General features: G+C 50.9%; 1 protein-coding gene across 2 annotated transcripts in view; it reads left to right on the forward strand.

Moving 5' to 3' along the window:
• The window catches only part of RXRA (retinoid X receptor alpha), a 112,465-nt gene that overhangs the window by 83,120 nt on the left and 7,097 nt on the right, over positions 1-22,248 (forward strand). For both annotated transcript variants that reach the window (XM_074845927.1, XM_074845928.1), the window contains exons 5-7: positions 10,897-11,066; positions 16,724-16,853; positions 21,599-21,731. In XM_074845927.1, coding sequence (XP_074702028.1) covers positions 10,897-11,066; positions 16,724-16,853; positions 21,599-21,731 — 433 coding nt within the window. The remainder of the gene's footprint in view (positions 1-10,896; positions 11,067-16,723; positions 16,854-21,598; positions 21,732-22,248) is intronic.

Consider the following 22,248-nt stretch of genomic DNA (forward strand, 5'->3'; position numbering starts at 1 on the left):
TTTCTGGCCCACCAGACCTCGAGTCTTAAATGGAGAGATGGAGACGTTCAGAAAATGCCTCTAAAGATGAGTGGTACAGGGCAGGCGCGGTGCTTTGGGCGCGGGGGGCTGGTGTTGCCCTGGCGTGATGGGCGGAGCTGAGGAATGTCCTGGATCCCGCGGGAGACGTGTGGCAGGAGGAGGAGGGTCTGATCTCCAGCCACGGGAGACTCGGGTGACTAAAAAAAAGCCAAGAAGTCCCCTGCGTGTTCAGCAGCAGCACTTGCTTCTCAGGGGAGGGATGCAGGTGTAGATAGGTGTGGAGCATCCCGTTACCCTGGCTTTGCCTCCAGAGCCTCGCGCCAGCAGCTGGAGCCCCACTTTCCTTTCAGACCCCTAGAACATCTCAGCCAGTGTCTGTAGGGAAGGGAACACCAGCAGTAACGCTTTAACTGTAGCCTGCGCTGACATCCTGTGCTCGGGTACCTGCTTCATGCCTACCGTTAGCGGTGATTGCATGGGCAGCATCACTAAAATTATAGGTCCATTAATTAATTTCTAAATGGTGGTGGAATTCCCCAGGGAGTGCATACAGTATGAGGACTCTATTAATTCATCTTGATTAACATTATCACAATGAATACCAAATGAATTCATAACGATCAGCCAATTATTTAAAAGTGTGACAGATGGGATCTTCGTAACTCTAGAATTGCGTTCAGGCGGTACTGGCTGATCGTCTCATGCCGGTGCTGCATGAGGACAACTTCAAAGAAGGGCAGAAAGCCAGTGCTTTGGCAGTCAGTGGATGTTTGGGGTATAATCCCCACACAGGGAAGGCTGGAATAACTCCCCCCTGTCCCCAGATAAAACTCTCTTGTTATAAATCTAAAAATTCACAGTGTCTCCTGGCAGGTTTGGAGATGTCCTAGTGTTGTTCTAGATCTGAAAGTGAGAAGTTAGACCTCGCTGAGCTTTGGTTCTGAGCAGCTCTTGAGTTTCACCTGTGATATCCACCTGGTTTGTCAAAAAAGGTCTCCTTCCCATTGCATCCATCCCAGCTCACTGCTGCTGCCCATGCACTTTGCCAGCCAGGAGTCCTTACACCAGCCCCGCTGCCTCCCCATCATCTCTGATTTAGGGAACAGTTTTGGGCTAAATCCTGCATTGCTCATTCCTTTTGCCTAAATACTCACTTGCAACATAGCTGGCTTTTTATCCTCTGGTGTAAACTGTTGCATATTTTAAGTAACAGAGCCAGGGTAATGGGCCTCATTTCCCTAAAAAATATCTTGCTCTGGAGACCTAATTTACAGCTACATAAAGGCGTAGCAGATTCCTGCTGGGGAAGTATCTCTCCTGTAGCCCAAAGGTATTTGTATGTCATGAAAGTACAGTAAAACCCTCTAAATGAAGTACTATAGCTCAGGTGAGAGAATAAGTGTTAAAGGCATCCTGCGAGGTGGTGAGAAGTGCTGTGACCTGCAGTGATGCTGGGAAGAAGAGGGGCGAGGGCCATGTTTGTACCCAAAAACCTGTGCCAGACGGGTAAAAGGAAAGGGTCTCTTAGAAGTTGGCTTAAAGGAGCAAAATCAAGGTGACCTCTGGGGCAGCTGATGGAGCTCTGGAAGGGTTTGATCCCGACACCTGGGGGGTCTCCAGGTGAATGTGCCAAGAGCAGACCCGGCGGGATGGACCTTGACCACGTGCTCTGGGAAGGAGCCTGACCAGGGCAGACGAAGCAGGGTGGCAAGAGGCAAGGGGTGGCCATGGGCTACTGCTGGAAGGCTGGGGGATTGCTTCAGGGCTGCGAGGCTTGGCTTAAAGGGGTGAAAGCCTGCAGAAGCAGAAGATTCCTTCTGGTGCGCGCATCTCTTCTTGATGCTCCCTGTTAAAAACATTTAAGATAGATCCTGACGCTGTGTTCACGGTGAATGAGCCTCATGGACTCTGAGGTATTGCAGCTATAATAAATAAGCAACTGGCAACATTTTTCCCCTATGAATTACTGCCAGCTGTGTGAGGCTTTGGTTCTTGTACTCTGTCTCCCACTAAATACCGGATAGTCAACAAAATTAAGATTACCATCAGGGATCTTGACTAATGCAGGGATTATTATTGTGGGGGTGGCTGTTTGCATCCAGAAGCATAACTCTCTGCTTGATCTGTTGCTCATTAGAGTCTAAGGTGTCTGTGTATCAGCAGCCTTACATTTTAAAGGGAAAAAGTGGAAACTGCCTTTAAGTTAGGGAAGCAGAGGTCTTCTGAAGAGGTGGGAGTAAACACTGAGGGTCTTGGGATAAAGGCGTCTTGCATGCGGTGCCGTTAGCTGGGGTTAACTCCAGAGGTGAAGGGGATCATTGGAGACTACAAACTCCATGGCCTGGCGTTGCAGCACGCCGCTATCTCGTACGACGAGGTCCCGGCCCCACCATTGCTGGCAACGCCGCGGGATCGCACAGCGAGCAGGAAATACCAGCGAGGAGCCCTTTCTCATGCTCCCGCCGGTCGCTCTTGGACGGCTCACAGGGAGCAGACGTTGGGAACCGGCGCAGCCCGGCCCCGCTCCGTCTCCTGCTTCTCCTTCCCCCAGCGCTGCCTCCGGACGTTGAGCGGCTCCTCGGGTGAGCCAGACTGTCTCCGTAGGACCTGCTGGGCTACCCAGTTTGTTAACAGGGCTACCGCTTGCCAAGCTGAAGCCTGCAGCCCGAGTGCGCTGCGGAGCGCTAACGGCGGCGTTTGATGCTGACTCGGTAAAATGGATGTTGATGTATCTCTGCTGCGAAGTTTGTAGCCCATCTGGAGACCAGAAGGCTGTCCTCCCCCAGCGGCTACGGCTCAGGCTGCATAACTGACCCCCAAGTTCGTTCCTAAATCCAGGCGCAGATACCGGCACGGCGGTGGCCTGGGTACGGCACGGCTGCAGCTTGCCTCTGTCAGCTGCCGTGACATGATCCAGAGTCCTGCTCTGAGGATCCAGGACACCTTCTGTCCGGTTGCATGCCTGATCTCTGACTTTAAGACTTCATTAAACTTCACAGCCTGAGATAATTCTTCCTCTTCCCTTGTGTTTGTGCGTTGGTTTTCCTCCTCTTGCTTGCGCTGCTGTTGAGCTGAGGGATTTAACTTGGGAGGGGTTTGACTTGGAGCATCGCAGGGATCGACTCTAGTCTGCAGCTCGGAGACCTCTGCATGTCTCCGGGGAGCTGCTCAGATACATCACTTAGCCCAGAGGGCCCAAAGTTTCCCCCTGTTTTAACCCGGAGTGACTTGGAGCTCAGCTCCTGCACTAACGCAGCAGTCACCGAGCTGTGCCTGACCCCCCTGACGTGGCTGCGTGTCCCCCCTGCACCCCCAGAGCTGGAGCCATCCCGGCTCCCGGAGCATCTCTTGGGACCAACAGGAGCAAGGGGAGTCTGGGGAGAAGGAGCAGGAATTCAGGTCTCCAACACGCTGTCCAAGTCAATGTAAAAGCAGGCAAGTAGCCATATCCTAGTGAAGGGGCAGAGTTCAAGAGCACAGTTATTTTTAGTAATAATTTTGGAATGGAAAATGTCTTTCAGCTTAATGAGCTTGTTTCTTATATCCTTTTAAAGTGCTGCTCTTTAAACCAGCTGGTTAAATGATGTTGGGTTTGTTTTTTGTTTTTAAGGATACTCTTAGGTTGAGAAAAAGAGTTTGGTTTATGATTTTCTCTCATTGTTTTAGCAATGTTGCTGTTGCTTGTACTTTGCAGTGTCCGGCTTTTGAGAGTGAAGTGAGCTAGAGATTTTTTCTGTTGTTTTCCAGATCTGTTCCCCATGTGGACTGACTGCACGCAAAGGTTTTAATCCACTTTTTAACACTCTGAAGTTACATTTTTTTAATCATCACGGCGGTATTTTGCCTATATTAAAAAAATGTAGAATTAAAAATGTCAGAGAAAACAGCACCATTTATTTCTTGTATCTCAGCTTTTGAGGCTGCTTACAGTAGTGGAAAGCTGCATGTTTGAAAAAAGAGGAACATAAAAGCAAAGCAGAAGAAACACTGAATTAGTTTCCTCAGCTATCATGGCATTTTCGATATAAACAGGTACCTCAGGCATAAGCGCTTCAAGATGCTGATGATACACGGCTACAACGTAGCTTCATAAAAAGGTAGCAGAGCCTAATAAATTCCATCGCTAGTGAAACGGAAATCCCCAATAACCCTCCACCCAGCACTTCATAAATAAAGCAGCCACCCACTTGTAGGCTTAGAGAAGACTGAGCAGGTTTGGGTCTCGGAGGCCAGCAGAGCCTCCGGGCTCTCCCAGAGGAGGGTGGTGTGCCCTGGACCAGGGCATGTCCCCAAAATGCGTCCAGGTTGGAGCAGTCTGGAAAGCATCATCATCCCTGTTTGCTTTGTGGGTCCCTGCATCTGCCAGGGAACGGCAAGGAGCAAAAGGGATGAAGGTGGGAGAGGATCAGAGCGTGCTAAGGCAAACGGGAGAGCCAAGGCCCATAATTGCATCTTCTGTTCACCCACGGCTGAGAAATGGGCTGAGCATCGGCTCCTGCCCCCCGCGGTGCTGGGCTCCCCGTGCCCAGGGACTGCAGATGCTGGATCTGTGCCCCAGAGAAAACCCCATTCAGTCCATTTTTGGTGGGAGTGAATTATCCTTCCCCCTCCTCCCCCATGAAAAGAAACAAACCCCAGCCAGTCATCCACACTATTGTTCCTGAAGGATGGATTTTTGTCTCAGAAACAAGTGCTCATCTGTATTAACGCTGGGTGAGTGGTAATTAGGAGCCGCTGTAGCCTCCACATCTCTCTCAGCAAACAAACAGCCTGCGATGCTCCTACCCACAGGGGCTCTCAGAAACGCCTCTGCATTGGGTGGAAAATCATGTCCCCTTTGTGCCTCTTTCTCCCCTCGTGGCAGCCGTGGCCGTGCCGTGGTGTGGGGGACCTGGCTGTGAGTGCCCGCGTTGCACCTATGACCAGGCTTTAAAAACAGAGCATGCACTTGTCATATCTTTTAAAAATGTAATTAGTCTGCAGATCACAGCATCAGGTTTCTCTCCACGAGCCCAAGGATTAAAAAAGGAATAGCTTTTGCTGGCGGATTGGGGTTCTGGAGTGTTCACATGGCTCCAAGAGCAGGGACTTAGCGACGTTCATCATAAGGCTTGCGGTGAAGTGGCAGGAGTTGGGGATGCTGCAGTGGTCTCCCAGCAGTGTCCCCCAAATCCTCCCCAGAGCCTCAGCGAGCGGCTTGTTCTTCTCCAGCAGCTGGGAAGTTCATCACTCAACCGCAGTCACCCACACCAGTTGGTTTGGGTACCTGAGCTGGGTTGGTTTCTCACTGTGGGATGGACTCAAACCTGCTTATTTAGCCATCAGCTGCTGCACCACGAGCGAAGGCAAAGGTGTCCAGTGCTGGTGTGCACACTGGCAGAGGATGGGTCTGGCATTTTTCCACATCAGTCCTTGGACCCAGGCGGCTGAGGCTCATCTGCAGTTCACGGGACGAGACGTTTCGGTTCTTAGAGAGGTCACCAAGAAGTGGTCTTGACACATGGGGCTCCATGTCTTGCTGTAGCATAGCCCGGGGAAGTGCAGATGGGCTGGAGAAGCTCGAGATGAAAAATGACAGCAACCGGCCTTAGGCAAGTACAGGCCAAATCAAGCAGAATAACACGACAGCCTCTTCATCAGGTGCCATGGAAAACACAGGCTTCTGTCCTTGGCTCAGCTGCGACATAGCTGGGGGAGGTGGGGCTGCCTCTCAGAGCTCTTTGACTACAACATCTTTTTTTCTCCTCAAGTGGATTGCAGGGTTTAAATGCTTCCCTTATGTTAAGAAAATCAGATGAGAAAACCTCTCAACCATACGAGTCTCCTTGAAGAAAATAAAAGCATTGGCACAGCCATCAACACAGAGGAGAGCGCGGGAAAGCTCATCTCTGAACACACGGCAGACAGGGCTGGTGTGACGACAGCTTGGGACTGCTTTGCCTCGCAGGAGAGTGTTTTCTGTGTTGCAGCAAGCAAGAAAAATCAGCATCGTTGGGAACAGCACAGTTCTAGGAGTGGATCTCATCTAACACGTGCAGCTGGAGTGGTGAGGTGGAAGGACAAGGACACGGGCTCCTCTCGATGGCTTCCCCACCTCCATCCGAGACAAGCCCCGTAGTTTGTCCGGACAAGCCCGTCTGCTGAGGCAGTAGTTGAGTGTGATGGGACACACGAGGGTCATGCTAGTCTTGCTGAGCCTTGGCCAGCCCTTCCCTCATCTTGGTGAGCAGCAGCTGGGGAGGTTTTCTCCAGCCCTTCACCTCGTTGTCACCATCTTATTGCAGTAAGAGCAAGACAGCCCCAACTGAGGTTTGGAAAGGCCCTTGTAGGTCATGCTGCCAAGTGCCTTGTTATCACAGGCACTCTGTAGTTTAATTCTCTTCCCAAGGTCCTCTTGAAGAGAAGCTGGATGTCTCCTGACCCACCCAGCTGAGCAGAAGGGCGCAGTGCAGAGCGGGGCATCGGTGATGAGCAAGAGAAGGGAGCTAGCAGCAGAGCCAGCTCCCCTGAAATGCCACGCTGTGTCCTGTCCTTGCTAATTCTGCGAAGCATCACGTGGGAGACAGGAGGAAGAAGCATCTTGTGGCCTCTCTAGAGTTGAGAATATTTATTTTTTCTTAAATATACATTGATTGTGCCACAAGGGAGAATTCGGGTTGGAGGAGCCAGTTGCAGAACCCCGCTGTTTTTTTGTCTTTAGCCTGTGAGTTTACAACATACATGAAAAGAAGAGAAAAATCCAGCAGAAGGAACAAGAACCAAATGATATAATGATCTTTGTTTCTAAATTTTACTGTGTTACAGGGATGGAGCACCATCCATCCCGGTGCACAAGACTTCTGAGAAGCCGAGAAGAACAAGGTATTCCCGTTTCAGTATTACCAGACAAGCTGCCATGCAGCTACCACATTTGTATTTTTAAAAAAAAGATAAAAAACCAAAGCCACAAGGAAACCCGGCTCCCAAACCAAATCCATTTGAAAAATGCATTTTTGTCATTCCACTGTGGTTTATTTGACTAATCCCCAGTGGGAGTGGGGAGTGGACTCCAGAGATGAGGTCCTAGGTCTTTATGGTGAGGGGGTCTCGTTACTACTGAAGATTTTCCTTCACACCAACATCCCATATTGCATGACTTTTTTTTTTTTTAAAAAAAAAACGCTGATTTGCTTGAATACTTGCTTCTTTTTGCTTTCCCCCTACCCCACCTGCTATTTTTTCCTACATCTCAAGAAACACAGTCCCCATTCTTTTGTGAAATGGCGATGTGTCCCTCAGCATCACTCCTAAGAAGGAGCACCAGCTTGTCAGGTCTCAGCAGGTCTGGGAAAATACTGATGGCAGTGAATTGCAGACATCTGTCCCTGGGCTTATGCCAGTGGAGATCAGAGACATGGAGGACTCTGCTAAGAAGCTGTATGACTGGCAGCTCTTAGATAATTTTCTGCTCCTTGCATCTTGGATGTCCTCTCCGTTCTGCTGAGCTTCTGAAGCACAGACTGTGGGGGTGGCTGCATCTGCAGGAAAGTCCAAGTCTTGGAACCCACAGAGTACAAGAGTCTTGAATGCCACCTGCAAATCCCTGCGCCTCTCAGGACGTTGTGTTGGGCTTGCCACCCCTGGAGCTGCATGGTGCTTCGGGGTGAATCTGAAACTGGGAAAGTGGAGATGCTAGATTTGAGATGAATTCAACCTCTGGATCCTGAAGAGGGATTTTGGGGGTGCCACACCGGGAGGAACGAGGTGACAGTAAGGTGACTATCGGAGGGGAATTCATGTGTGCACTGGCAGCTTACCCCAGTGCCAGGCACAGAGCTGCTGCAGGAGCCAACCTGTTGCTCACGTGAAGAATGAAGCTGTTCCCACTTCATTACTTGAGCTGCCCGTAGGGATAGAAAATAGCATCTACAACTGAGGCAATATCTAGAGGAGTCGCTGCCTCATGGGCATCCCCAAAAGCTACATCCAACAACCAGGGCTGGGCAGGTGTCCGGCGTCATTTCCACCATAAATACCTGGTGACGTGGGTCCTACAAGCAAGCAGCAACTGAACTTCGTGTGGTACAGTCACCTCCTCCTGCAGATGCACTCCTTGGTGAAGACCTGTGCATGAAGCAGCTTCACAGGGAGAAGGGAGGATAACAGCATCTCTGAAACGGCCACTGCAGCCCAGAGAGCCAGGGGCAGGGGATGGGTGGATGGAGGTCATCCAAGCTGCAGGGGGGATCGCAACATGATGCCAGGCTTGTCCTGGCTTTGGAGAGGCCCGTCTGGTCTTGGAAACGTGGGGGTAGCAAAGCAGGTGATGCTCTCCCTGGCAAGGTTTATCTTTGGACCTGACATACTCGGTGAGAATACGCCATCTGCTCTGGCTGGGGTGTCATTGCTGCCGGCAGCCAGCTGGGCAGGGGCGAGAGTCAAGGGTTTGGCGTGGGGCTGGGCAGGCTGGGATGAGTCAGCTTCTGCTGACCAGCTCCGCAGCGAGCAGCAGCACCAACTTTCTGGTGTAGCAGCTCAAAGCACAGATCAATAGAAATACTTACATCTATAATCTCTTTCCATCTGTCTCTTCCATCTATTGTTTATATCAGCTAGATTCAGCCTAATCACTGGCAAACGCTGTTGTGATTACCTGTGAAATTCATTCTCCTATAACCTTTCAAGTGTTTCTCTGATTCTTCACCCCCAAGAATGTGACTGTTGGTTTTGATGAGGTTGAGATTTGCAGATTTAAGTAGCCACTGTCTCCCCAGACCTCTGCAATGCTTTCCCACAAATCCCAGTGTCCAGCTAAGTCACTGGCAGCTGAGCAAGAGGATGTGTTTTTTGGACTAACACCCCTTCCCGGCGGAGTGGCCCCGGCAGTGGGGGTGGTTGATCTCAGAGCAAGGAAACACGCTTTGTGCCTTTATCCTTGAGACCTGCTGTGACTGTGCATCAGGTCTTTGGCATTTAAAGTCATTTTATAAAATCCCATTTGTTGAGGGTTTGCCTTTCTCTTAGGTTTTTCTGTTATTTAGTAGGTGTTTTATCTCTTCTAATGTGCCCAGAGGAGTTTTGGTGCATCTGTGCTGTTGAAGGAGAGTTGGCATTAAGCAAAAATTTCTAGCCTTCTGATGATTGAGAAAGCAGGAGTAGGGGTGGGGGAAGAAATTTAAGCAGGATTTTATGTTGGCCTGAAAAAGTGAAGAGAAGAATCTGTGCCAGACAAGAGCCAGATGGACAAAAGCCACGACACAAATCTGAGCTCTGACAGCAGCAGCTTACCTGCTCTGGCAGACCAAGCAGAAAACGTTGCGTGGGCCTCGGGAGCCTCTGCAGCCCATAAACTTAAGAGCAGATTGCAAAAAATAACCTCTTGCTTTTTGCATAACAGCTTTCACATGGAAGGAGTCTGAACAGTGTTGACGTGCAGCAAACAGCAACGCTGCACCGGTGGCTGCTGCGGGAGGGGAGTGGAAATCAGCCCCAGGCCTTCGCGTGCTGGGGTGGAGCTGGGTTAATGGGATCAATGTCCATGTAGGACTCTTCTCGCATGTGCCTTAATTTCCTGTTTTTTTAAGAAATAAGTTTTATATTCTAGGTTTTATTTTTGCACTTTGCATAGAGCTGGTCCCATTGATCGCCTGAAAAGCCTTATTGTGTTACAGACAGCTCTGATTTCCCTAGAACAATACCTGTGCCCCTGCTGCTTTCTCTTAACATCACATAACCAGCTTCAAATTCGGCAGAGGGGTAAAGCGTTGGGATAACTGTCAATAAATAGCAGGCGTTTTACATTACTGAATGCCTCATTCAGTCCTCAACAAAGAGCTGGGTAAGTTCAGGGAGTTGTCTCTCATGACCAGTGATGGAAACTCCTGTTGCTTGGGCTGTTCTCAACTAGACTGGGCCAAAACGTACTGTGGGAAACAACGGTGCGTGGAAAAGCGTGTGATTTAGGGTATGTAACATGATGATTGAGAAGGAGGTAGTTACTGGTGTAACTGTCTGCATAAAGGTACTTTCTAGGTTTAGGGAAAGCCTGTGTGCTCGTTTCAAAGGGAGATCCTTAATAATAATATTATTAGCATCTAGTAAGTGTTTTTCATCTATGTACTGCTCAGACATTAACTCATCAGCATGTCACATGCTTCTGGCTAGATTACTCCTACCACACAGGATTTGGGACAGGTCTCTCCTGTCTGTTTAGAAATTGCCCCGAGACAAAGGCAGGATGGTGGTTTGCATAGAGCTGCTGCCGGCAGGTCCCTGCTCCCAGCGCCTGTCCCACGGGAGCCTGGCGACAGCCGTTACCATCACTGCTGGACCGGGGAACTAGGCGCATGACATGACCCCCACGGAGATTCAGCACTGACTGGCTCAGAAGATGGTTGTACTCCGGATTTATGTTTTAAGCTGACCCATTTCTCTTTTCTTTAGGGTTCCCTCGTGCTATCGCTTCACCCATCCATTTTCCTCTCCCCCAGTGACTCGCCATGTAGCTTCTTTTGCTTTTCATCATGTGTCTTTAACTTTTTTATTTCCAGGACCTCTCACTCTGCAGAAAGGGGAATTTCCCAGCAGAGTCCAGGTCTGAGCTGGAGACTCCCTCACCGTGCTCCTAGGAGCAGCTCTCCCAGGCCAGGGCTGCTAGGCAGCTTCCCCAGACCTCACAACCCCTTGGACTATCCAAGCCCCAGACCCACCGACCACACTGGTGGCAAGGTCAGGTGGGAGAACAAGACATCAGATGTCTGTGTGATCCTACAGGTCTGAGGACGCTTTAGGTTTTCATGGCTCATTAGCTCCGTGGAGCTTCAGGGTCCCAGCTCAGCCCGTAACACCATGGCCAGGAGCTCAAGACTGACACTGTCCCTTCCCTGTCACTTCCAGCTGTCCAGGAGGAGAGGCAGCGGGGGAAGGACCGCAACGAGAATGAGGTGGAGTCAACAAGTAGCGCCAATGAGGACATGCCCGTGGAAAAGATCTTGGAAGCTGAACTCGCGGTGGAGCCAAAGACAGAGACGTACATTGAAGCAAATATGGGCTTGACGCCGAGCTCGGTAAGGCACCTCTTCCCTTGGCCCCAACGCCATCCCGGGCACTCGGGGGGGAAGGGGTGGCTTGTGTGGCATCAGGATTGACCTAGCGTACAGCAGCGAGCCTAGGTCAGAGAGGGGTTATCCTATGGGAAAAGAAATAGAGCTCAGAAATGCAACATCTCAGCTCTTCTGTAGACACCATGTGCGAGCTTAGATGAAAGCAGGAGGAAAGCAAACCCCTCTGCCCCTGCACAACCCCCCGCACTGGTACCTTCCTGTCTCACAGCCGTAGGGAAGGAACAGATACTGTAAGGCATAATGAGAAGGGCTCACAGAGAAGATTTTATTTTAGTTAACAGCCCGTAGTGCTAAAAGGCAGGAAGACACTCCATGTTCTGAAGAGCTCAGAGTCCAATCAAGCCAATAAACAGACTGGTGTGGCTGAAGTGCAAAGAGATAAGAGCTGTAAAATTAGGGTGTGACTTTTCAGATGCAGAATTATACAGCTGCTTGGCTCTAAGAAGAGAAAATCTGGAGAAGTTTGCTGAGAAGTTTGCTTTCAATTTCCTTTCCCATTTAGAAGCTTGCATTTAGGGCCTGCTTGAAGCATCTGGGCTGTAACAGGACCTTGTGTAAATAAGAGATAGCTGAGAGGGAAATAGAAAAGAGTGAGAAGCTGTGGTGAGGGAAACTGTCTTGGTCCCTTTCCTAAGAGATTCCCTTATCAGCAGGCTATAGCCTTGCTTAGAGAAAGCCTCCCTGCAGAGCAGCTGCCTCCAAATGTGAGAGCCAACCTACGCTCTGAAATTCTGTTTCTAGGAGAGACTCTATGCAAATCCCTCATAAAGAGCCCTGTGGCAGAGCAAGTACCTGCTGCCCAGCCGAGGCAGCATTTAGGATGCAGTCCCCATTCCTCAACAGCCCCTGTTCCCCTGAAAGTAGTGGGAATAGAGGAATGCCTCTAAAAGATAGGACTGCAGTTGAGGCAACTAGCATAGCAGTAGGGTCAGGAGTGGGGCTAATTACCCTCCCCCCTGGGTACACCGGCGGAGCCCTGAGGGACTGGGAAGTCTCAAAGCAAAGAGATGGAGGGAGAGAGGAAAAAAAATAAATTGCCATGCTCTATTGTGCACGTGCTTTTGGGGCCAGAGTCAGCTGGACGTGTTTAATTTCCCATTTACCTTACGGCGATGCCTTCTGGCAGGCACACCCCAGCCCACATGGTCTGTTAGCAGGAAGGGCCACCGCTGGTGTCATCAGGGCTGTGGAGGGTCTAAATTAACCCCAGGACCCTGGTAGCTATTGCCAGCCTTGCTGCTGGGGAGTGGGAAGCATCTCCTGGCTGCCTGGCAGTCCTTGGGGAGGGCACAGAGGTGCCGCTGGAGCATTCAGGCTGGCTCAGCCAGGAGAGCAGGATCATACGCTGAAATATCCCTCTGCATTTCCTGTTGCCCTGTGCTGGGTGTCTCTGAGGCTGAGATGATGAAATGCAGCTATTTCTAGCAAGTGGAAAGTCTCTGCAGTATTTATTTTCTGCTACAATCATACTTTATCTCTTTCTTTATATGAGGCTTGGGGGATTGAGCCAGGAGTACCTGATCTGGCAGGGCTTGACAGGAGATCTCCCAGTCAGGCTGCTCCTTGTAGGAGTCTTAAGTCTTGGCTGCCTCTATGAGATGCTCTTTTTGGCCTTTACCTACAAGGATGCTTTAGGGCTGGCTTGCTAGGTGAGGCTTAAGGCTTTAGGGCTGACTTGCTAGGTGAGGAGTAAGGCTTCCGCCTACAGACAGAACCGATTCCTCCTCAGTGGAACTCTGCAGAAGCAGGTACAGGGCCATGGTGCTCCCCTGCATTTGGGACCCCAGTCGCACCTTCAGGCAGCGATGCCCCCCCGGCCGGAGGGTCCCATCGCCATGAGGCTGCAAAAGGGGCTTTTTTGGAGGAGGTAGCTCAGCCATGGTTAGTGAGGGGCTCGGAGAGGCTCTGACGGCTATCAGGATTAAAAATACTTCAGGGGAGTTGTAGCCAGCCTTGTGCTGACTTGAAAACAAACCCCAGAGAGTGAGCTGAAATAAATGGCTTCGTCTGGCACTGCGTCTCCTCAGCCTCTTGTAGCAAATTGAAAGCTGGTTCCTGCATAATTCAACACGCATTACTGCGAACAAGGATGTGTGTTGCATCTAAATAGAAGCAGGAGGCTTGTTGAAATGCCCTATTATTGTCAAGCGGCTTCTGTCGATGAGGTGACATTTGTAGCAGGTTTAGCAGATGTATGAGATCAGCAGCTGGCGGTGACGAGGCCACCGGATGAGGCAAGAGAAGACGAAGGGGCTGCCCTCCTCCCAGCCCTCCCCAGAGAGCCCGAGCGATGGAAAAGCTGACAAAGTCCCTAACAGACATGGGGTAAAAAATAAATTTTTCTTGAGTTCCTATTAGCCTGGTATGTTGGGTCCTTTTAGTTGTGCCCCTGCACCTTGGCCCATCCACAGTGAACGTTGCCGGTGAGAGGGAGAGCTCCAGCACTTGCACGGCACTTTCTACCGGGCTGGGATGGGGTGGCAGAGTGCTGTAGGAGTTCACACCCTCCTTTCTCAGATGTGACTGTCTCCTTGTGCCGTGGTGCCCTGGCTGCTCTGAGGGCAGAGATCCCAACTCTGGTTGAGGGAGGTCCCTCTGCTTCGCCAGGCTGGCACTGGCACTGATTTCTTCCACCTAGGACGGTGTGGGACCCAACTGTGGGGCTTCAGCACAGTCCTCGAAGCTGGTAAAAGGAGAGGGCGAGGGGTCTGCAGCCTGTGAGCTCTTCCAGCAGCCCTGGTACCTAAACACATTGTTGGTGGTGAAGTGCTGCTCTGAGTATGTGTCCAGGGACCCATGGCTCTGTCCTGACACCTTGGTTGACACCAGAGAGGATGGGTACGTTCATGGTTTGAAGCCCATGATGGGGAAGGGGGCGTACAGTGGGGTGTGAACCTTGCAGGTGGCACAGACAGGACAGGGAAGGATGCTGAGCCAGGCCCAAAGCAGCTAAGACAGAGGGATGTGCCCCTGCAAATCTGCTCTCCTGCCTTGGGTGGTAGGAGAGTGCCAAGACTAGCTTTTCGATGACCATCACTAAAACACTCACTTGAAGTAATTGCACTGGTGAGCTCCTGATAACAGCTCTTCAGCCGCTGCAAATAGCTGCTAATTGAGATGGTTGTCTGGCTTCTGATCATGGAGAAGGGGATAAACCCTTTGGGAGGTTCCCACAAGCTGTGAATGAGAATGGCTGCAGGATTCCTCTTCACTGTGTCCCCCAGAAAGCCCCTGGACCCCATGTGATCCCTGTCCCTCGGAAGCTGGGGACTGGCCGCACGCCCTCAGCAGGTGCCTGTCCCTGGGCAGGACAAGGGGGCGCAGGGATGGGTTTGCCTCTGCCCCGTGTCCCCGGCAGCGGTGAAGCTGGGCTCCTGCAGTGTAAGCACCACCTCGGATGGGCTCCTGGCCACTGAAAGGCAAAGCCTGTAACTGAGAGGCGTTATCCCCATTAGCTCTTAATTGGCCTTTGAGCAGCTGGTTTCAAGTCACCATTTTCTGGAAGATGTCTCCAAGCTCCGGTTTTCCAGAAGGATCAGGTGCCTGCATGTCCTTTCATTCTGTCACACTCCGGCACCGTGCCCTTGCTATTTACTGCAGGAGGGGATTTGCTTACCGTGCTCAGGGAGGGTTTCTAGCACCGCTTTGCAGATCCTCTCCTGGAGACAGGCAGGACCCTTTCAGCTTCAGGGATGATACTTTTAGCTGCCTCTCAAGCTATGGCGATTAAGTTCTGCCAGGAAGCACCGTGGTGGTTCCAGGAACTGCCATTTGAGGTGTAATCAAAGGCTGGGCCCCTCGTTGAGGCTTTGTATGAAGCACCAAAGGCTGGGTACAGCTTGTGCAGTGGTGATACAGCCTGGGCTTCCTGCATCCAGGCGAGTCCTAGAGACGGTGACAACCTGCCCAGAAGCAACCCCTGATAAAAGCTTTGGCAGAAACATCTAACTTCCCTAAAATACCCCTTCCATGGGGCTGTACAGGCACCTGTTGCTTCGTGGGTCGGTTTCTGTTGCAGGATGGGATCTCCCCTAAGTCACGACCCCTCCGGGGACTGCAGGGCTCCATCCCCATCCCAAGGGAGGTGGGACGCTTGGGTTCTCCACCTACCTGCTCCAGTTTGCTGACCAAACTCGGATGACATGAAGTTGGTGATGTTCCTATATCCTGGGCCCCAGGTGTCCCTTCTCACCCTTTCTGCAAACACCCGAGTGCCGACGTTCGCTGTTTTTCCAGTGAAACATTTAACCCTGCAAAGCTCCTCCTCACACCCAGTTTAGGGTTTTCCTGTTGTCCAGAGGAAATCCTGTCTTCTCTCCCTCTCCCAAGGAAAAGCCCAGTCCCTGCTCACGTCTCTGTCCCCAGGGAGGAGCCCGAGCTCCCTCGGAGCAAGACTCCCCTGCCCTTGCATGCCTCGGGGAGCTGCTGGAGATGGGCAGAGCAAGAGGGAAAATCCCCGTAACGATGCTCCCTGCTCCTCAGCTGCGCTGCTGAACGCCAGCCCATTCCCATCCATCTCTGCACACAACAGGTGAAAATGCTTCGAAGGCAGGTGCCCCTGAGCTTGCCAGATGCTGGTTATTTTAAGCCTGGAGAATGGGAGACATTGGCCACTGAGGCACAGAGATTGCGTTTGCTGCCAGGGGACAGTGGAGGGGACTGGCCAGGGGTCCGGGGCATGGCTCTGGGGGGGCAGGAGTGAGACTTAGCAGCGTGGTCCTTGTCTGCTCAGCCTGGGAGAGGGGTTTATCGTAGCGCAGCCAGCTCGTGATGAGGAATGGCCTTGTCCTGCTGAAAGCGAGCCTTGCAGGAGGGAGAGGTTATGCTGGCGTTTGTGTCTGCTCTGCCTCTGAATTCACACCCCTTCCCCCTGCAATCCAGGGGTGAAGTAAACACTCCTCCTCCGATTTGGAAACTGCTCTTTTAAGGACATGGAAGAAAAATAATCGTACAATCAAAGCTGCTAGATATCAGCAGGGATTACAGTGGGATATGTGGAGGGGCTCATACATCCCTGTCCAGAGAGGTAAACCCTATATACACACTTGTACTAGTAAGGTCTGTCTTTGCCAGGGTTAGACAGGCTCTTCCAGTTCCTAATCACAAGCCCACTTGAGCTGTTAGCAGTTCCTTTAAACAGGGATTTGGTGTGTTTAGGCTGACTGTCCTCCTTGAGAGCAGATGGTTTTTGTTACTGGATAATATTTCAAAGGAAAGGGTTTTCCTCTTTTTTCTGTAATGCCCCCTCTGGTGCTGGTTTATCGAGCTGGGAGATGCTGGCACAGGGAGCAGGTGTGCTGCATGGGTGCAGGAGCCTGCCCTTCCCTAGGCTGGAGCTCGTTTGGTTCATCAGTCCTTGTGATGGGTATTGGGTCTCATGGTTCCTGATTTGGAGCTTGCTAAAAACTATTTAAAATCACATGGTGGAAAAACCAAATCAACCTCCGTTCCCTGTGACTGATAACACTTCTGGGGTACTCCCAACTTTGGGGTCCTTCCCTGCAGCAGGGAGGCAGCAAGCCCCTTCAGCTGCTCCTCCAGCCTCTCGTCTTCTCCTTGCTCTGCCTTCTCCAAGCCTTTCGATCTCCTTTTCTTGGCAGCCCAATGACCCGGTGACGAACATATGCCAGGCAGCAGACAAACAGCTCTTCACCCTGGTGGAGTGGGCCAAGAGGATCCCCCACTTCTCCGAGCTGCCCCTGGACGACCAGGTCATCTTGCTCAGAGCAGGTGAGTGGGAACCATCCCCACAGGAGTGCTACATCTCACCCGTGACAGGTATTACACATAGATTTAGGTCCCCGGCAACTTGAAAGCTGTTAACTGATTCTGAGAAATAGCCTCCGATAATTCAGTTGCTAAATAGGATTTTAAAAGCCCCAAGGGATGTGTTGCTGAATGTGATCCAAAACGTTGCACTAGCTGCCAATCAGCTGAAAAATGGCCCAGATGAAGATCTCTGATGAGCGAGGCGCTCGGAGATGTGCACTGGGTGGTTTAAACCAAGGGAGCTACGCGCTGCCTTCCTCCCAAGCCGAGACTTGAAAGATCAAGTGGGCTTGGGACTCCATGAAATTTCATCAAACTAAGATGTTTGATCATAATTAAAACCAGAAAGGGGAGAAAAATATATCAACCTCCTTCTCCCACCCACCAAGATGAAAATAAAATTCTCTGGGCTTGCTTTAAATTTCCTTGTGCGGCAGGGGGTCTGCAAGAATGGAGGCTTTGGGAGGTGAAAAGCAGTTAACTGTGAAAAGGGACTTCTTCCATCAAGTAAATTAAGCCCCTACTACTGACAGGTTATACACAAAGAGCGGGGAGAGCAAGATATCAAGGGCAGAGCTCGACAAGGGTGCATTTTAGGCATGAAGCTCTTTGCATAGCTCCAGACATCAGAGAAGCCTTTTTAAAGGCTTTGGCTTGAAGGAACGGAGAGTTTTGCTCCCTTAAGCAAAGAGGAAGGCAAGTTGTCAGTGGGACACATGAAGCTCCTTCCAGCAAATTACAAACTCCATGTGAAGGGTGAGACTGGGAGAGGAAATGAGGAGGCCTTGATGGCTGGTGGTGGCACCCAGCTCTCTGCTTGGCCATGAGAGACACTGACCTTGGCTACTCGAAGTAGGCAAGGGAATTCAAAAGGGAATGATGGAGGAGTCTGGGGCAGAGCAAACCAGCCCATCAGCCCAACCTGAGCAAGCCAAAGACTCTGAAGCCCTCATAGTTTTAAAAGTTCCTCTTGTTTGCCCAAAATGTACTTTTGTAGGGAATTCAAGAGGGGAAAAACATGTGCTCCTCTATCTGCACTCTTCTGGCCTCAGGTTAATGTCCTCTGTAGACAAGACACTGCTGATCCACCTTGATGTCAGCGTTCCTGGCTTCTTACTGTAGAAAGTGTGTGCCCCAAAATAAATGCCCATGAAATTGGGCAGGAAAGTGCTTTAAGAACCAAGTGCAAGGTATTCACGTCAACACAAAACATAGGAACTGCCAGAACTCTTCCGATCTGAGGTCTGTCTAGGTGGCTTCAGGAGGAGGTATAAGGGCTCCAGAGTAGGAAGATGATGGGATCAGTGTTTCCCCCTTCCCAGCACACAAACACTAGCTGTCATTCTGTTTAATAAGGTTGACTGTAGCCCAGATGCATGAATCTTAATACTTTCTGGAGTTTTTTATTGGCTATCAAGCAGTGTAACTGCGTACCTTGGCCCTACATCCAAATACCCAGTCCCTCTTGCAACCTCTCTGAAATCCTTGACCTTGATGGTTTCTGGTCACACCATTTACTGGTGTAGGTTTTCCACTCTTCTTGTATTACTGAAAGGAGATTTTTATAGTCACATTTCATCTAGTGATTACAGCAGTAGTCTGGGAATGGAGAATTTGGGGGTTTTATTCTTGCTGCAGGCTCGGCCAAGTCCCATGCCCTCCCTGGATGGCTCCTGCCTAGCCCTTTGGTGAAGGTGCTCCTCTGACTTTTCCGTGGGTGTGAGGATTACCAGAGCTGGCTCAGGGCCCTCCCTGGAAAATACAGAAAGTGTGTTTTTGAAGAGGGTCTCTAGAGCCTCTTGTGAGAGTGGATGAGCAGGGGAAGCATCTCTGTAGAAATCTTTGAGGGCTTTCTGCAAATATCGCAGGGAAGAACTGCATTCAGGCAAAAAAGCTGCCTTTTTCTTTTGTGAAATGGAAGCAAACCCCACAACACCAGTTCAAGCTTTTCCTTTCCCTTTAACAGAAGGCTAACGAAAGCTGAACTGGAGATATTCTGGCCTGATGTTCTCTCCTTTGTGCTGGTGCTTGTTATGACAAGCTCTGAGCTGGCATCCTGGAGAGGCCACTCCACGGGGCAGGAGAGGGGGCTGCAGACCCCATCGCATCCCAGATTTCATGGTGGCTCTAACCCCATGGCCATGAGGCGGGCTGAGCGCCTGGAGCGGCTCCGATGGGCTCCCTGCTCCAAGCGTCTCTGTCAGGGCCTCAGATAACCCCTCCCAAGTCCTTTAACCGGTGGCTCTATCTATTATTGAGTGGGGAGAGCGGCCTGCTGAGAACAGCTGTCCATGAAATATTTAAGTATTAAAATTTAGCTAAGAGCGTCAATCAGGTTCAGTCATGCATCCTCGGAGGCAAAATTAAGTGGAGCACGCATCTTTAGAGGAGCAGTGCTGGATGGGCTGGCAGTAGCTTTCCTCTCATCCTGAATCATTTAAAAATTTTCCCTCTCTGAGCTTTTTGGAGAAGAAAACCCAACTTTTTAAGCCTGTTTTCCCTGGATTTTCTTGTTTCCAAGCTTGCTGTGCTGAGACAGGAATAACCTGATGTTTTCTCTGCATCAGGGCCAGCCTGGCAAAGGATGCTGAGCACTACATCTGCAGCTGCAGGTCATTTTATAGGGCTGGTGGGGAAACTTGGTAGCGAGATGGATTAACACGATGGTCACTGCGCTGCCAGGTGCCTTCCCTACCCCAGAGGAGCCATCCCCAGAGGCTGCAGCCACCTTGTCTGATGAGAAGGGAGTCGTGAGCGTCGAAGAAATCTGCTCTGCTTCTCCAGAGCTTGGGCTGAGATGCAAAACTCTTTGGGTAGACTTGTTTGATCTCTGACTCAGATTTGCTGCCTGTGGTGATACCTGATTTTTCCTGCTTGCCTGTGTATCTTGTCAGCTCTTTGGGGATGCTCTGGTGAAAGCACTGGTAGAATAAGTTACCCGTTTCAGCCAAAACATCCCAGCTCTAAATGGGAATAGTTCAGCTGAAGGATGCTGATTAATCCAGCACTCCTTAGCTGGAATAAGCCCAGCACAGATGTTGGCAGCACCCTGCAGCCTCACCATTTTCACATATTCTTGGCAAGCTGGAAGCTGGATTCGGCATCGCTGGGGCTGTGCGGAGCCACGGCAGAGGGGTGTTGGGTGATGGCTGAGAGTCAGGGCAGAGTTGTGAAAGCTGGTGCCACGGAGGGATGTTGTGAACCAGCTTTGGTTTGTGCTGGTTGGAGCTCCGTGGAGGGGCTGCCTGTGGAGTTGCTGTGGGTCTGCGTGTGATGGCTGGTGGGAGGCCCCCATGGCACCTTTCTGTGGGTCTGGTTCTGGGAGGGCCCCTTCAGCCATGGAGCGTGGTTCCAGCAGGCTCCTGGTGCAGTCCCACGTCTTCTCCCCCGTCCTCCTTGGGTTTCACAGTGTTGCAATCCCTCTGCAAGTGCCAGGCCTCGCCCAGTAAATAGCCAAATAAATGTTCCCGTGATTGGGGTGGAAACATCCTGTGGCCACTTAGGAAAGAGTGAACTTTATTCCTTGTCAACATTTCTTGTGGCACAACCCATCTCTGCAACAGTAGGTAAATACAGCATACATGGACCTTGTATTTATTCCAGTCAGTGAGAAAAGACTTGTTTCTGTGGCAGGAGAGGAGGTGAAGGATGTTGTTTTGCTTTTCCAACCTGGGAAAAAAGATAAAAAATTAAAATATCTTGATGTTTATGGGCCCTGCCAAGCACCCCTGTGTTCTGGACACCAGAGCATTTTCAGGCCAGGTACATCAGCCACGGGATGGGTGTTGCAGAAGACTCATCTTGTTTTAGTGAAGATGTTTCTCCTGGTTGAAAGTCACCAGAATTTCCACCCTTCAAACTTTACAGCATTTTTTCTTGTTATGGGTTTGTTTCAGACATTTTTGAACTCAGCTGCTAACGGATTTAAGAATTTGAAGAAGTGTTAAATCAGGAGGGGGAGCTGGAAAGCGGGGAGGGAGGTCGCATCTCCCTTCCCTTCCCCATCTGTGACTAGCTCAAACTGTTCCCGTGGTGTCCACACTCAGAGGATGTGTTTGCTACCTCCTGAAGTAGCATGTCCAGTAACTAGTAAGATAAAATTTCCACGCAGCTATGGAAAGCTGTTAGTGGAGCAGTCATGGACGTGGGACATCCCAGTACAGCGAGAGGAGAGGCAATCCCTCCCAGTATTTATATGGCAGAAGCAACAAACCTGCAAGCAGGAGTTTTCATGGTCCCCATTTAGACAGCTGAATAAGGGTGAATGAACTTTTGTGCCCCATTATGGCCTGAAAATGAGCCCAATTAGCTGATACAAAGCATTAATAGGTCTTTAACTGCTCAGAGGCACCGGTATAAGGTCAGAGGGGGTAGCAGGGTTCCACACTCCTAGGTTCACAGTGAGAGGAGCAGGGCAGTGAGCTGTTTGCTCTGGTGCCTGGAAGGTTTATAGAGGAAACTGCTTCCCTTATTAGTGTTATATTTTTAGTGCATTTGTTCCTTAACAGTTTTTTCCTTGCTGACATCCAAGAAAGGGTTGGATCCCCTCTCCCTTCCCATATCCAGCCTCGTTACTCTACCAAAGATGGTTCTTGAGCGGTTTCCTTCTCTCTTTTTGGCGTTGAGGGGGTGATGTTGCTGATTGCCAAAGCTGCTGAGGACCCTGTGGCTCTAACCTGCAGCCTTGGTTGTTCTCTCCTCCCCAGGGTGGAACGAGCTCCTAATCGCCTCCTTCTCCCACCGCTCCATCGCTGTCAAAGACGGGATCCTCTTAGCCACCGGGCTCCACGTGCACCGGAACAGCGCGCACAGTGCTGGCGTCGGGGCCATCTTCGACAGGTGGGCAGGGGGAGCGATGGGTGGTGGGGACCACATCTCCGGCCACCTTGCCTAGACATCCCCGAGCTCTGTCTCTGCACCCTTCTGCCTCCGTTCCCCGCGTTGCAGCCTGCCCGAGGGGTGGGGTGGAGATGCGTTGGCACGTGGGCTGGTGGTCGGAGGAGCCCAGGCTGAGGCGTGTCCATCCCACGGCCTGCATGAAAATGTCATGGTCCTTGCTGCAGGCGATGACATTAAATCCCTCCTCTTAAACCTGCAGAAACCAACAGCCTGAAATAGTCAGGGAGAGGGCTGCCCCGTGCAAATCAAAGCCTCTTTCATGGGGTCCAGATGCCTTCTAATGTTACAAGCAGGCCACTCCTGTATTTCTTTTCATCTTTAATTGGACCAAGACATGATTTTATTTTCACAATGAAAAAGCACCAAAAATACCCAGCAGGTTCCACATGCGTATCCCGAGGGCTCTTTAATCTCATGCTTTGGGAAAGTGTTTTAAAGCCAGACTTCCAGGGTGTTT

The sequence above is a fragment of the Strix aluco genome, chromosome 20 (assembly GCF_031877795.1).
Source record: "Strix aluco isolate bStrAlu1 chromosome 20, bStrAlu1.hap1, whole genome shotgun sequence".
NCBI lineage: Eukaryota > Metazoa > Chordata > Aves > Strigiformes > Strigidae > Strix > Strix aluco.